Source organism: Maylandia zebra, linkage group LG9 (genome assembly GCF_041146795.1).
Source record: "Maylandia zebra isolate NMK-2024a linkage group LG9, Mzebra_GT3a, whole genome shotgun sequence".
Classification (NCBI taxonomy): Eukaryota; Metazoa; Chordata; class Actinopteri; order Cichliformes; family Cichlidae; genus Maylandia; species Maylandia zebra.
In genome coordinates, this window is record NC_135175.1 from 33,390,306 (window position 1) to 33,406,016 (window position 15,711).

The 15,711-nt window shown below is 41.2% G+C and overlaps 2 protein-coding genes across 7 annotated transcripts in view; both read left to right on the top strand.

Moving 5' to 3' along the window:
* The first annotated feature begins 243 nt into the window (after positions 1-243).
* Positions 244-6,983, top strand: eif1axb (eukaryotic translation initiation factor 1A X-linked b). The gene is made up of 7 exons (XM_004574452.5): positions 244-419; positions 1,282-1,365; positions 3,721-3,824; positions 4,002-4,052; positions 4,338-4,419; positions 4,966-5,057; positions 5,744-6,983. Exons 1-7 carry the CDS (start codon positions 404-406, stop codon positions 5,747-5,749), a joined length of 435 nt encoding a protein of 144 aa, XP_004574509.1. The 5' UTR covers positions 244-403; the 3' UTR covers positions 5,750-6,983.
* A 1,127-nt stretch (positions 6,984-8,110) lies between these two features.
* Positions 8,111-15,711, top strand: part of map7d2b (MAP7 domain containing 2b) — a 32,283-nt gene continuing 24,682 nt past the window's right edge. For 2 of the 6 annotated variants that reach the window (XM_076888453.1, XM_076888454.1), the window contains exons 1-4: positions 8,111-8,551; positions 9,505-9,591; positions 10,443-10,496; positions 10,713-10,873. In XM_076888453.1, coding sequence (XP_076744568.1) covers positions 8,515-8,551; positions 9,505-9,591; positions 10,443-10,496; positions 10,713-10,873 — 339 coding nt within the window. In that variant the 5' untranslated portion in view covers positions 8,111-8,514. Of the gene's footprint in view, positions 8,552-9,504; positions 9,592-10,442; positions 10,497-10,712; positions 10,874-11,355; positions 11,787-15,711 lie in introns of those variants that run through there. The other 4 variants (XM_076888456.1, XM_076888457.1, XM_012915782.5 and 1 more) reach the window with 3 other exon arrangements.

A 15,711-nucleotide genomic window follows, 5' to 3' on the forward strand; every position in this document is an offset into this window, starting at 1 on the left:
AATGTGAATATAAATCAATACATTAATAGCTGAAGAAAATAAAACAGCCACAATAAAAATGTTTTTAACTGTATGATAATAATGTAAAAATTGAACATAAGCAATAAGAATTACTACTACTACGGTACTTTTACATTTATTAGAGGTGAATTTCGTCACTGTTGCTTCTTTACTGAAAGAAGCGCTTTGTCTCTGTAACAATGCCCTGTTCCAATAAAGTACTGAGGTTTTGAATATCCTGGTCTGCGCATGCGCACTTCTGATGAGTGATTCGACGCTGAGTAGCTAGCATCTCGTCAGATCTGTGCTTTCTCTGCATTCGCTCACTTCTCGTGAACAGTTATTGTTTAACAGCTGGTCATTTCTACCGAGCGGAACTACCGTGACCGAGGCGTGAAAGAATATGCCCAAAAATAAAGGTAAGGCTAGCGGGAAGCCATCCGTTAGCGACGAGTTTCAGTTGATTGTGTCGGAGCCCGCCGCGGACACACGCAGCTAAAACGTGACACCGACCGGCTGCTGCTAGTTAGCCCCGCGGAGCCTCGTTTACACGACCGTTAGCGTGGTATACGTGATGTTTACCCTCTCTGTTTGGTTCTATGCGGGGTAACTGTGAATTTAGGAGAAATCTAATAAAGTTCTCCTTCTCCGTTAACGATTGAGCTAACCTGATTACTGGTGTAGTCCGCTGCTAACTATTACAGCTAACCAGCTAGCTTCTACCTAGTTACCCCACCCGGGCCGGCCCGTAATATCCGCCTCCAATTTCCACCAATATTCAGCCCTTTAAAACACCAGAGTGTCTTTATACTGGGTTCTAAACTATTCTTCAGATGGTATTGTAGCGTTTGGACGATGTTACGACCCTTAACATAAAGGTTAGCTCCTCTTTCTGTCCGGTTCCCCTTTCAGAGAGAAGCTCACACAGGCGTTGAAATTAATGTCATCTCTGCTGTGTACCACGATAAAACGCCAGTTTGGATAACTGAAATTGAACCATTCACACGTACTTAAAACAAGGTGTCAGTGTTGTCTTGTTTAGCAGAAGTTTCTGGTGTTTCTAGTCATTTTTGTTCCGTTGCTAAACAAAAAGCTGCCTTAAGCTTGATTAAATTTAACTCCACTCAAGCCAACCTGATGAAATCTTAGTATTGGTGTTTTTCCATTTAATTGTTGGTTGATTGTTTATGGCGCCAAAATTATTTATATGTACGTTTAAAAAAACAAAACAGTGAAATTGACACAAACCACTAATGTATTTCTGCTTGTTTCTGTTTACAGGTAAAGGAGGTAAAAATCGGCGACGTGGAAAGAACGAAAATGAGTCTGAGAAGAGGGAGCTGGTGTTCAAGGAGGATGGACAGGGTGAGTGTGGGTTCAGTTTATTCTGTTTGTGGGTTAGAAGAGTTGCCTTCACCTCCGAGCTAAGCAAGTATGCAAGTATTGCTTGCACAATATAATGCTGTTCACAGAAAGGAGCGCCTTACAGAAAATTGTCAGGTAAACAAAACACTGACAACATTATAGCACTGACGCATTTACGTGTTCAAAAAGGAGTAGGACGAAGTATAAACTTATTCATAAGGTCTAGGATTAAGTGTCACTGCATGTCCTTAACAAACAGTAATTTAGTGTGTTTGATGTGAGTGGGATGAAGAGTGAACTATTAAGGTTTTAAAGTATGTCTCAGTTAAAATACAGTGTTTCTTATTATGGGAAAATAAAATTGAGTTACACAAAGGAGAGTGATGAGTAAAATACAAAATAAAATGTAATAAATGTAAAAAAAATAATTAAACCTTTTAAATGAATGAAACAAAGTGCTGTTTAAAAAGCTGCATATTATTGGATAAGTTGGGTCTGTAGAGTGAGCTCGTTAAATTCAATAAAACAGAATAAAAAGTGCCTCCCTAAAACAAATACGTCACATACTAAAAGTGTAGTGGTCAGTGTATGAAGAAGAAAAGTTATTTAAATAGTAATAATAAAAGTTTGTTCTAGTGTTAGTTTACTGTATCAGCTGTAAAACACAGTTACACAGAGCTATGTTTCACTATATTATGTCTCTCTCTCTTTTTCCTTTTTTTTTTTTAGCATCTGCAAATAAAAAAATGTTCTCAATAACTTGAAATCAAAATGAAGACATGATATAAAAAATTTTAAATGCTTTGGCGAAACCTGAATATCATCTAAACGTTTAGAAAGTAACAGGATGAATACAAAAAGACAAAAATAAATTTAAGGAGGAAAAAAAATCCCAATTGTAAGTTGGGCACAGTTTTAAGAATTGTAAACGAGTGTCATAGCTCATCGTTCATGTTAGAACTACTTAAATCTCTAAGATTGAAATGTAATCTTTCAGTCTAATCTAATCAGTTTTATCCAAACAAAAAAATGCTTGAAGTTTTCAGTCCTGTGCTTGCATATGTGACAATTATTTGATGGTAAATCAAATATTTGCTTAAAAAATGTCTCGTTAAGCTGTGAGGATTTAAAATATCAGCTGTAGTTGATGAGCAGACAGTCAAAACACACCAGCTCCCCAGCCTGCAGGTGTCATTTAACTCATATCAATTTAATTTTGTTTGTATAGCACCAATTCACACCAACAGTTGCGTCAAGGCGCTTTAAGGTAAAGACCCCACAGCATTAGAAAGAAACCCCAACTTTTACATGACCTACTATAAACAAACATTTGGTGACAGTGGGAAGGAAAAACTCCCTTTTATCAGAAGGCAAGGATTTAAGAGCAGTGATGTTTAGAGCGCTGGATGACTGAGGGGTTTACCGGCTTTACTGGATCTTCAGCTTAGAAGTGTCAGGATCCAGCTGGAGCTGCTCAAAAATTCACTGCTCAAATCCGGATGTAACAACCTTCTGAGGAGCAGGTTTAAAAACAAATTAAAATTTAAAGTTAAACATTGCAATCACTGGATGATCTATCTTGTGTCATTATGCCATTCACAAATATTTATGGCTGGATCCACTCCCTACAGCCTCGGTGCATGTGTCACTGATCCTGCCAGACCTGGATCAGAGAATCAGGGACCTCCTGGACAGTCTGGTGCTATTTGGAAGCATGGGTACAGAACACTTCAGAGGTTCTGATGAAGGTGTGGGTCAGTTCTGCCTTCATCATTCAAGAACTGTTCTGTACCAGGAAGAACCCAAAGCACCAGGATAGGATTGCAGTCATTCTGGAGTGTGTTTCAGGCTTCAGACTCTCACGTCTGTCGCATGTGCTCAGTGTGAACAGTTTGTTCAGAAACATGCACAGGAGTGACCTGCAAAGCAGCACATACTGTTCCTGCTGTTATCTACAGCTTTGTCTAGCTCTGCTCCTGCTGGTGTCCACTCCAAATCTTGGCACTCTGCTGGGAGACTCTGCAAACTTTCCTGTAACCGCAGGCATGGAGATCCTGAAGGATCTGGACTGCACGGGCAACCATCAGTAGCCGGGACACTAACTAAAAGCAAAACTAGAGAAAAATCAGTCAGAAGAGAGGAAGAGCGAGCAGTCTGTGGGCACCACCTGCCATCCCTTTGTGGGGGTTGTCTTGTTGTCTCATCCAGTGCATCTGTCACTTTCATTTGCACCAAGGCAGCTGAAATAGATTCATAATGGTTTATTCCTCCTATTCTGAACAGTGTACGAGCCCTTTATTACAGGCGAGTATATCACGGGTTGATTTAAGCTTCCTTTGCTCTCTTGTGTCTCAGAATACGCTCAGGTGATTAAAATGTTGGGGAACGGACGTCTGGAGGCGATGTGCTTCGATGGAACCAAGCGGCTTTGCCACATCAGAGGAAAACTCCGGAAAAAGGTAGGAATGACCCGAGCACCTTCTGTCGCCTTCTCCCACCATCACACACAGAGGAAACTCTGTGGTGTGACGCCGCGTCAGCATTTTCTCAGGCAGCCGCCGTCAGCGTGTGTGCGGGTCACAAAGTGCAGCGTGACCCTGTGCCACTCATCCCTGCTTTGTTTTGTTTTCCTCCAGGTCTGGATTAACACGTCGGACATCATCCTGGTCGGGCTGAGGGATTATCAGGTGTGTTGGTGGCTCACACAGGCTTCAGATCAGACCACTAATACTGTTGTCAGTCACTGAGAGGGCACCGTGAAGCTTTAACAGCCTGAATTACTTTTCCTAAACTTATTTGTGTTTTATCAGTAGAGATGTTGATGTTTATGATGGCCACAAATAACAGAAAACTGCTCACAGTTGTGTTTACATGGAGAGTCCTACCTACGGGGCTCTGTAGGGGGGCTTAGTTAAAAAATCTTAAGTTACTGTGATCAGTAACACAAACTTCAACCCCAACTTCTGTTCCAGGACAACAAAGCTGACGTCATCCTTAAGTACAACGCAGACGAGGCTCGCAGTTTGAAAGCGTACGGAGAGCTGCCAGAGCACGGTGAGTTACGCTGCACGTGTCACATTAACGAGGCGGTTTTTTAAAAACTTGCTGTGTTAATGTTACTGCAGCTGGTTGTCTGGTGTCTGTTTTACTTCCATGAACTTCCACAAACATTATTGTGTCAGACCTGTAGGTGAAGTAGGATTCTGTTTTCCTGCAAATCCAAGGTGGAAAATAGTTGCAGGTTTTGATCAGCAGAGGGCCTCATTGCACATCACAAACATACTGAATTTTGGGACTGAGCAAAGTAGCAGCACCGTGGTGATGACCCAACCAACTGCAGGAAAACAATAGAGGAAGCGTTAGGGCTACCCGGTTAGCCATGCATGAACTTTCAAAATAAAAGTTCAAGGTTTCTCCACTAATAAATCACGTGCAAGGTGGAGAAGTGGTGACAGTCTCATTTCCAAACTGCTCCCTGATGGTGATCATTCAGAGCATCTATAACTGCACAGTCCGACCCTGTGGCGTGATTAGATTCACTCTGGGGTCGGCGTGAGTACTCGTGAGATGTTTCTGATGCATTTTCTGTTTCATCTGCAGCCAAAATCAACGAGACAGACACATTTGGACCTGGAGACGACGATGAGATTCAGTTCGATGACATTGCAGATGACGATGAGGACATTGATGATGTAAGTTGGCGTAATTGAACAATATTTTTTTTATATATTCTAAGTACCTGAATTTAATTCTTCACAGGAGTGAATTATAATCCCAAAAGTAGTCTTGAAGCCAGTACAACACCTTGAATTAAACATAAAGAACTAGCAGCATAATTTTACTTTCTTCTTTTAGTTCTAAATCTCCATCAGTGACCTTATTTTCTGAGACACAGTGGAGCTTTGCTTGCTCTTAAACAAGTTTGGTCTTGGAGCTTGTGTCATCAAAAAAGTTGTGGTGGTCACATTTTATTGCATTTTATAGACAAAAAGCTTATAAATCATAATTGGTCGTATTTAAGTTCATTTCTGATTTAAAACAATAAAAAAAAAAAAAGAGGAGATGTGAGGATGGTTCTGACGAGACAGTTTAGCTGAGCGAGCCTGGGCGTAAACTTGTTTTTAAGTGACTTTGGAGTCTTGCACCTTCTAACAGCCTTATATTGGCTTTTTTTCACATGTGTTTTAGATTAATGCATTTGAGAGATTTTCTAGATATTTGATGATCCTCACCATCTTTGGTTGCACTTTAACCCCCAACATGATATAAACTGTAGAAGTAGTTTGTTTGGTCCAAATATGGTGGATAACTAAACTGCGTGCACGCTGGGATCAGATTGTGCAGAACAAACTCAAATGTTTCCTCTTCCTCTTTGCAGATCTAAAATCCTGCCACTGGAGGGAGAAGGTGGGATTTTGTTAGAGATGCTCCGATTGGGATCTTTCGAGCCGAACACAGCGCACCGAAAATAATTATTTTTATTAAGATCAGCCTATGCCAGTCCAATACAGTTTATTAATATACAGTATGTTTAATCCAGCTTGTTTATCATCAGTAGACATCTTTGTTGTTTGGAGAACTTTAAGTGCATTTCACACGGGGGAGATCACCATCAGTACTTTGATTTATTAGACAAGACGCTGCTTTAGAGACTGTCTCAGTTATCAGACGGAGACCACTGAGGAGGATGATTATGAAGATGATGATGACGCCGACAGTTTGCTTTCCCCACCTTTGTGGAGAATCTGAGCTGATCGACTGCATCATACGTGTAAGGTGAACATCTGGAGCATTTCTAGATTTTTACCCTTTGCTTCCAGCTGCAACAGAAAAAGGCAAATCTGCCATCTCAGTTTTGATTTTTTGTTTCCTCCTTAATTTTACACACAGCTGCGCAGAAAACACACTCATTGTCTCATGACTGCAAAATATCTCACACCTAGTGCATGTCATCTTTTAAAAATGTATTTATATTCATTTCACACTGTGGAATTTACAAACGAGTACAGAATCTCTGGATTCGCCAATAAAAACATTAACTAGTTTGTGTTTTTCCTCCTTGATCGTTTATCGTTGTTTGTTGATTGCAGAAAGAATGCGTTGACCTCCACGGTGGCTTTTTGCTCCCTTTCCTTTACGCCCTGCCTGCTCACATAAGCTCGTATTTTTAGTTTAAACCCAGGCTGAATGAAGGCAATCCTGCTCCCCTAAAATCAAAAGAAGACTCAGATGTATTCTTCTGTTTACTTCCCTCATTTGTCTTTCTGTTGTTGTTTCTTTGTCCTCTCTTTGAACTCTTTGCTGCTCGCAATTCCGGTCGCTAGACCAGCGGTTCCCAAACGTTCCCCTTGCAGACATCCCCACCAGTTAAACCAGTAAAACCTCACAGCACAGCCATTTATCATCGCATAGAACCTCTAGAAAAATCAGTGATTTATATCTGCAGCATATTATATCTATTTCCCCTCCTCGCAGTCCCCGAGGAGGCCCAGCACCTCAGTTTGGGAACCACTGCTCTAGCCGACGTGGGGCCTGTTGCTGTTGTAACTGAATTAATAAAAAATTAAAATGTACTATGATGTTTGAAGGCTGGGTTTCCAATAAAGATCTTAACTCCACTGACCTGGCATCGTGGTTTTTGGGCGCCTAACGCACTTCCTGTGCCGGTCTGATGGTGGCAGCAGGACAGATAAACTGACCTTGTGCTCTTGGGCACTTTAAGCTGAGAACATTCAGGGTTGCAGGGAACAAAAGCTGGTATTTTTGTCCTTACAGTGTGGAGAGGCTGTGCAGGAAGTGACGACCTGCTGTGGTGAATCCTTCAGCCTCAGGCTCACAGTGTGCCTGCTCTTTGTCTCCAAATGGTTTTATTTAAAGTTGACCAGTCCTTCTGTCCCTTATTTAAGTTCTTATTTCATATTATTTCTACTCTTAAATGTTTACGTTGGGGAGAACAAAGACCAAGGAAAGAAGCTCAGTAATGCAGGCTTTTTCTGGCACAGCGCTTGCAAAAACAATACCTAATTAGATCAGAACCTTTGGTATCTGTTTATACTGCATTTATACTCTGTGTGTTTGTGTCTTATGTCCTGCAGGTTTTTCATAAAGGTCCATTTTACCACATTATTGGGTTTATGTAATATGATATAATTTGAATGCACACCGAAGCGGATTTTGACCGTTTTTAAGACATCGGCTGGTTTAGTTCGTTGGATTTCTGCAATTATCACACAAAAACATCTGTATCTGAGAGGCTGTGGTCCACACGTTAATTTTTTCTTTGTGATTTATTTAAAAACCTCATTGTTGTTATTTACTCAGTAAGCGTGTGTGTGTTTTGATCTGAAAACAGCAGCACTGACCCACATTTACAGCAGCCATCCTCACGGTTTGCTATTATCTATGACGTAACTGCATCGCTGGGGCCGGCACGTGCGGCCTGTCACGAGCCAATTTCAGCTAGTTTTACTGCCACGTGAGGAAGAATGTGTCCTTTTGTGACCACAAACGGATTTAATCTGAAAAGTTACAAAAATGAAAGTAAGTGACATAAACATGTTGTAAAGCTGCTTTACAGTGATTTATTCTTCCGCCAAGCTGCTTTTATAGTTCTGGGCAAGCGACAGGCGCTACCTGGTTGCTAAGCGACGCATAACAGCGCGAGTGGGCGCATTAATATGTAAATTAGCCAAATGTAAAGCGGTCACAGGTTCGTGTTTCCGTTATAAACCAAAAAGCTGGAAAATGTAATATTTTTTTTACTACACGTTAGATACTTTTATAATATCACAAAGAGCAATGTTTAATCTTTTTCTTTCATTCCAATGTTTTTATTTTTATTTTATGAAGTAGTCCCGACGTTTCGTTGAAGCTACCCTTGTATTTGAAGCTTTAAATATGGCTACATTGGCGGTATCGGTTCTGGTTTATCTGAGAGAAGTATATACGAGGACTGACATGAAGATTACGTTTTATAGCATCGAATAGAAATCCACTCTTGCTCCCCTCCCCTCCCTGTGCCTCCATACTCCTAGCATCCTCCTAGACTTCTCCTGAGTCACTGTGTCGGACCGGCGCTCTCCTGTGTGGGGTACCGCGGGTTTAACGTCTTTCTGGCTCTTGTCACGTCCCTCTACTGGAAAACACTCGATGACCCAGGTGGCTCCAGGTCCAGCTGACATGACAGGTGAGAAAAATATATGCTCCTATTTATGAATCTTATATTAAATGTGTATTATTGGCTGGGTAATCTTCCTACGCTCAGAAACGCCCATGGACAAACATTAACCCACAACCATTAACCTGGATAGGACTGATTCACGCTGCATTTTCATTTAAAGACCTTTAAAGAGTCATGCGTTACATCCGCATATACTGAAGAATTACTTTAGATATGTGCATCTGGAAATAAATTTTCCATGTGTAATGTTTCTTATGTTTAGGCATGGTTTTGCATGTTGCGTTGTACAAATATGTTGTTGCATTTCATATATAGAGGTCTACGTGAGTGATACACATCAAATGACGTCTTGGGAAGTATATTTTATGATAGGCCAGCATAAATATTCTAACTGATTATGTTTGCTATCCTACATTATATTGATTCCACCCATCCCTCTTTATGGGCTGTCAGCTCTTTAACCATCCACAGTCCTCGATCATCCTCTTAAACAAACAGCAGATTTCTGCATGTGATGTAATGTACACTGGAGACAGAGTGTGGGAGAGGGGACTTTTGGCTCATGTTTGCATGTATTTGCATATCTAATGCCTGTATGTTAAGACCACTGTTTGTTTTTTAAAAAAAAACCCATTGAATGCACAGAGCACGGTGGATAGTTGCCCTTTGGCTGCTTTCAGGCTGTCAGTTTGACAGATTAAGAGGGAAAAAAAGGAGCAGGAAGAAGGCCGGAGGTTACACTCAGGGGTCTTGCTCTGACATCTGACCCCCAGAGGCGAAGCAGTGACTGACAGAAAATGTATTGCATCTGGACGCCCTGTGACTGATAGCTTTCTTAATCCCTGCTCTTCCATATTGACAGAGTGGTCACGTTTGCCGCTCTGGCTTTACATTTTTAGCTTTATTTTGCTTCTCGGCCAAGTGTGAATCATGTCTGACTCTTCTCTCCCAAAACACAGCGCTGGTCCCTCCTCCTGCGCCAACACTGCTCGCCAACAGGCACGCATCTCCTTCTCGATCACCATCCAATCACAGGAGCCCTCCAGGTAAATGTGTAATCTCATCATAGCCTTTTACATACTCCCAGTATTTTAATAAAGAAGAAGGTGACAGTTCTATTTATAGAGCGCCACTTCAAAACAACAGTCATCTCCAGGGGCTTTATTTAGTGAGCTGAAAACAAACTGCACAATCACAGCATCCCCTATGAGCAGCACTTGGTGACTGCAGGAAGGAAGAACTCTGTTTTGATAAAAATCAAGCACAGGAAGTGAATGACTTTGCAAAACAAAAACCTGCAAGAGAGATTAAACAAAAGTTAATGACACAGTCATATTCGTGGAAGCTTGTTTCTGCCCCTGGAATAAAACAAAAAGGTTCTTTTGCCCCTCAGAAGTCAAAATTTTGGGTTATTATTTCAGGATTTCTGCTTACTAACAAAAACTTCTAAGAAGATAACTCAACTTGGGAAAATAACCTGAAGATAAGAGTTACTGAGTGAAATTTTTAAGATAGCAACCTGAAATTTTGACAACAAGCTTCTGTACACTTATTTATTTAATATGTGTTTGTTGAAGGACATATCCTGGTCAAAAAATGACTGATGATTCTTCATAATCTTATTGGAAGTCTAAGGAAATGCCATCCAGAGTCAGCGTCCGGTTAGACACTGAAACATAGATAGATGCAAACTAACGTTAGTATTATTTTTGAGTCATTCCCGTGTTTGTCTTAACTGTTTTTCAGATTGTGTTTTTGTGTGGTTAAAATTCCAAACAAAGTGAATGTGATTACATGTAGGGGTGGAGCTAAAGCAACATGATAAAACATGAAAGATATCAAACATATGTAGAACCTGCAGGCGGCCAAACTAATCACTTAATTTTTCCTTTTACAGGCTCCCAGCTGCATTTAGCAAAAGAGCAAAGCAACGACGGAGAGAAAATTCGAGGTATGAGCGATTGTCCAGCTGGTGTAGCTGAGTGTGGTCTGTCTGCTTCATCTGTCACTGGCAAACGCACACAGATTGTTGGAGGCTTTCCTGTGATACGCAGTGTGCTGTATAGTGGATCAAGAAGTGCATTATTTCCCTTAAAATGTTGTGGAGGAAACAGTAGAAGTTGAGTTTCTAAATAAGTAAATAACGAATACCCCGGTGTGTGCGCAGAGCTGTCAGAGGAGCTGCAGGATAAAGAGCGTCGCGTTCAACAGCAACTGGAACGCTGCGCAGAGGAGAGAGGGAGGAAGATGGAGGAGCAGAGGAGGAAGGAGCAGCAGCGCAAGGTGGCGGCCGTGGAGAAGAGACGAAAACAGCAAGAGGCGGAAAAGGTCAGAGGTCACAACACACTAATGCGTCGTTCCATTTAACTGGGAAGCCCGATGTTAGAACGATGTCATCCCAAGATAAGCGAGTTCCAGTGGTAAAGTCAAAAAAACTGGATTTGCTTTGCTCTTTAGAAAGGTAGAATTCACTAGCTAAACAGCGTGAGGCTTGGTTTTTGTGCTTAAAATCAAAGCTTCTGCACGTTCCTGCACAGGGTCTGGTCTGTTCTCCACATTTGGCTTTTTAAGCCACTTACAAATAAAGCTTTCTACCACTGTCTTCATTGTTAGGTGGGGGCTGGTGACCTGCTCTGACTTTAAAATTCAGACTAGGAATTCAAAAAATTCTGTCTTTGAATTTCAAATGGAACGGACCATAACTGTGCTTTCAGATAACATGAGAAGAGTAGAGACCCACCAAGGCTCTGAAGCATATGTGGCTTCAGATAGGGTTTAACTAATGACAGGGTTATTGGGAAAGAAAGATGAGCTTCGCTAGCTCTCTGCTGCTTTGGGTTTCAGGTCATTTGTTTGCATTGCAGACTGTCAAGGAAAAATACAGTTAACATAAGAGGCGAGTCAATTCATGGGCGAATAGTGTGGTTGGGAGAAAAATCTGACTTTGTGCAGTCTTTAAAAAACTGCTAACACAGCTAAACTGCAAACAGTACTAGTGAGCTAAAGGGGATACGCACAGCTAATTCATTCAAACCCCTTGGGGCTGGTCTGGTACCTGGTTGCCAACTAACAACCAGGTTAGCTAAAAACTGCTGTAACGTGCTTGCTAGCATTTCATGGCTGTTTCTCAACATGCATACTTGTGAAACATACAAGTACAGCTCCAGTTAAAAGTCCACTGTGTTCCTGCTCCACCCATCAAGGATGCTTCACCTGCATGCATTTGGAACGGAAAACAAAAGTAGGGCCAAACTCTTACATTTTGAATATATTAATGTTTCTGTGACACAAAATAAACCTTTAAGATGTTTTTAGTCGAGAATGTAGTTGTGGTTAACCTCAAATATGTGATTTATCAAGCTATTGTCTATTTGTACAAAAGGTCTGGCGTTTTTGGAGATGTCCACCCCGCTAGTTTAACAACCAGCCTCTTGCCTCGCCAGCTAGCAGCAGTTTTAAAAATGATCTGTGGGAGCCGGGTGCTCTCGGCAGGTAACATGAGCTCCGACTGCCTGACTCCAGGCACATCCTTTTCCCTACTCGGTAGACATTAAATGCAGGGTATGATTCACTTAGGTCTTCTCTGTGGGGTGATCTTTGGTTTATTTCAGTGTTTTATTTATGCTTAAAATATATATTTTTTAATAATCTGTTTTGTAAAGAAATCTGTTATTATGCATATCATATGCACAGGCCAGTAAATGAAATTAAGGGTTAAAAATGTATTTGAGGGGAAATACTAACTGTGTCCTCCCACCTTGGAGGTTCAGACTCTCAAATGAACTTGCGAAGTATGAACTAGCAAGCAAAGCCCTCATACCTCAGTAGGAATGCTAGCTGGCTAGCTTGCCTAATTACTTCAATATGATGCTAAATTCTTTGTAGTGTCAGATAATTTTATCCATCGATAAATCTTCTAGAACAAACAAACATATATAACTAACATTTAATTTCTACAGTAATACCTATTATCATGAGGGTAGTTAGCCAGTTAGCTGTACCTTAGCCACACAGCGTGTATCTGATATTGGCAGCTTTAAGCTAGAAAAATACTCTTTTGTAAGTTTTTAAAAGGTCATTAGTATGAAATCATTAATTTAGACAGCATCGAGACAATAATGTAATCAATCATCAAGAAGGTCAGCACAATAAAACTGGATTATCATCCAGCCCAGGTCACACAGACTTTATGCTTCTCAGTGAAATAAAATCTGAGCTGTGCTCCCCTCAGACTGTCTCCTCCTTCATCTCCCCTCTTCAGAAACCTGATCACAGGATCAGAGAAAGCCTGGAAAGACAGGCTTTCTCTGTTTCCCACCACTGATCACTCTTTTCCCTTTTCTGTCTGTGAGCTCGCTGCTCTCCAACACTGAATTATTAACCGTGTCGATCCATAATCGAGTCAGTGTGTTTCCAGCTGTGTTGTCAGGCTGAACCAGAGCTTAGGAAAGTCCTGAGTAATTAATGCAGAAGCTCTAAAGACTTTCTGCCAGCAGACCAATTGTGTGCATTCAGCTGAAACATGAAAAGTTTAGCTGGCTGGTTGTCTGCAGACTTAAAGTTACTGGACATTATTGTTTTCCTGAGCAGGGCACCATCCCCAGGTTTGGGATTTTGAAATCCTCTCCTCACCTTATTGCCAGAAAAAATCAGCAACCAAAAACAAACCAGGACATGAGATATAATAAGATATAACAGAAAGCAGTCATCTGTGGTGTTATGTGTAGATGAGCGATGCATTAATATTCAGGTTCAGCTGAACTGTGATTGAAGTTCCAATATTTTGCGGCCACTGCGTGACCTGAAAGTCAAAATTAAAATTCTTACTTCTTGTATGAAGAGCTCTCTTCTGTGATTTTAGTCCGGCCACTCTGCGTTTCATGATTATCTTCTTGGGCATCTCCATTCTGCAGCACAGCTGATTTTTTACATCTTTCTCTGGAGGCCGTCTTCTGACCTCGTACGCTGAGCCCTCAGAGGCGTCTTCATTGAATTAAACTTACGCCAACATCAACTCATGTTTCAAACTGATTCGCCTGAAGTAGAGATCAGTAATGGACTGAAGATTGTTTAGTTCATTTCTTTCTAGTTCATGTCCCCTGTAATTATCACACTACATCATATTGTCACAATACTGGCCCTGTTTTTATATCCTCAGTTGGCTGTGGGCGCTTCCCTGTCCCACAGCTTATTCTACCACATTTTTAGCACATGTGGAGAAAAACACTCCTATAATACAAGAATGAACATTTCAAGTAAAATTATAGTTAGATTTTCATCAATTAACTGGGCTTGTTAGATTGTGTCTTTCCACCACCGACTCAAACCTCTCTAAACACACTGGACGTCATTCTCGCTCACTTTTTTAAAGATGTTCCACACAAGACTTTTTGAGGGCTGTAGTCAACTTTGGCTTTGCATGTTTGTCTTGTTTGTACAGAAGCATCTGATCTCATCAGGCCACACACTTTACTGGCCTGAGACCTGGTAGGTAGTGGGACCAGTGTCGCTACAAGGGAGGAATTCCAGTTCCTGTTAATCCCACTGTACAGAAATTGTCTGCACTTCAGCTGGGGGCGTTTGTAAGAATAAATACAGTGAATGGAGCTAAATGTGTCACATATACCGCATCACGCTGAAAAAGACAGCTCTCTTACAGTGAGGCTGACTTAGCCTGAAATCAAGCAGTGACATGTGGAGCACTTACAGAGTTGTTTCATTAAAATCAAAAATTGGAACTATTTATTGAGCAACTGTTATTAAAAACCGGATTAAATTTTCCAAAAGAAAAATGTTTACACTGCAAAGTTTGCATTGTTTCTACAGCTCCACAGAGCCCCACTCATCCTGGCCTCTGTGTGGAAGAGGAGAGCTCTTCTTTGTTAGAAGTTCTCAGTCGAAGCAATTTTTCTTTGTGCTGCTTAATAAAAGCTGGCAAACGGCTCAGAGGCACATTACTGCCACCTTCTAGCAGTAGTAGCACATTACAGCTTAGCAGGCGCTGGTAACAACAAGGGAAAAGTATATATTAAAAAATGATCCATAAGCCATTCAGCATTTCTGCGATCTCTCATATGACCATTCCTACTACACTGCAGACAAAGGCAGTAATTGTCTCCTTTACTGGACTATTTCTTTAGATCATAATCCTGTGAAATGACTCAGATTCACAGACGGATGTGCAGCAGATATGATGATGTAGCTGTGGTGTGGGATCCTGCTGAGCTGCTGAGACGAGCTCTTTCTGTTTTTACTTCTTCTTCAGAAGCAGTGAAACACCTCATCTCACTCTGCGTGAGTCATGAGTGGGCATCACTCTGCCTAAAACCACTGACTCATGTTATTACACTGCTGAATTAATGATCGGCTGTTTCGTATCGAGAGCATACATTTCTGGTGGTTGTTTGGAAAGCTAACCAGCACACAAAGGGTTAACAGGTGGTGCACAGAGAGGAGAGAGAAGAAGAGGAGGAGGAGGGGGATTATTATCTCTATTGATGTGGAGGCTCTCTTTGACTGCTAACAGCCTCCACCTCCTCCTCCACCTCGTGTCTTCCGCCTCATATGCATAACTTAATGATATAATGATCAGCTGGGCTCACGGGACGATGACATCACCTCCAGCGTATCGTGTGTCGTTTACTGGAACAGACAGTCGATGCTGTGACAAGCACATATTTCACCTTTGAACCGGAGAGCAAAGCTGCAGGATCGAAGTGCTTCACGTGACGAGAGAGTTAATACAGGATCCAAACTAAAACAAAGCAAAGTACTTAAAACGAAATAGCTTGTAGTCACAGTGCGGGATGCATTTTTTAAATTTATATTGATTGTACCAGGAAGGAGAGACCTCACCAGGACCCATAAACCACATTTAAAAAGGTTTTTGATCATCGTTTAGCACTGATAGATGAAAAACAATGAATCCATTATAAAAATATAACAGTAATCCTTTGCAGCTCCATAAATCCATTAGCTAACTAATCATTTGTCAGTATTTAAAGCAGATAAGTTCCTCCATGTTCTGTGGTGCAGTGTGCAACTGAGCTTTGGTTCCACGAGGCTCGTGTTAGAGGCTACTGCGGGCCTTTCTGAACCAGTCAATAAATAGTTTTGTCTATGAAACAAAAATAAAAACTGCTTTCAATGGCTCCTTTATTCACAAG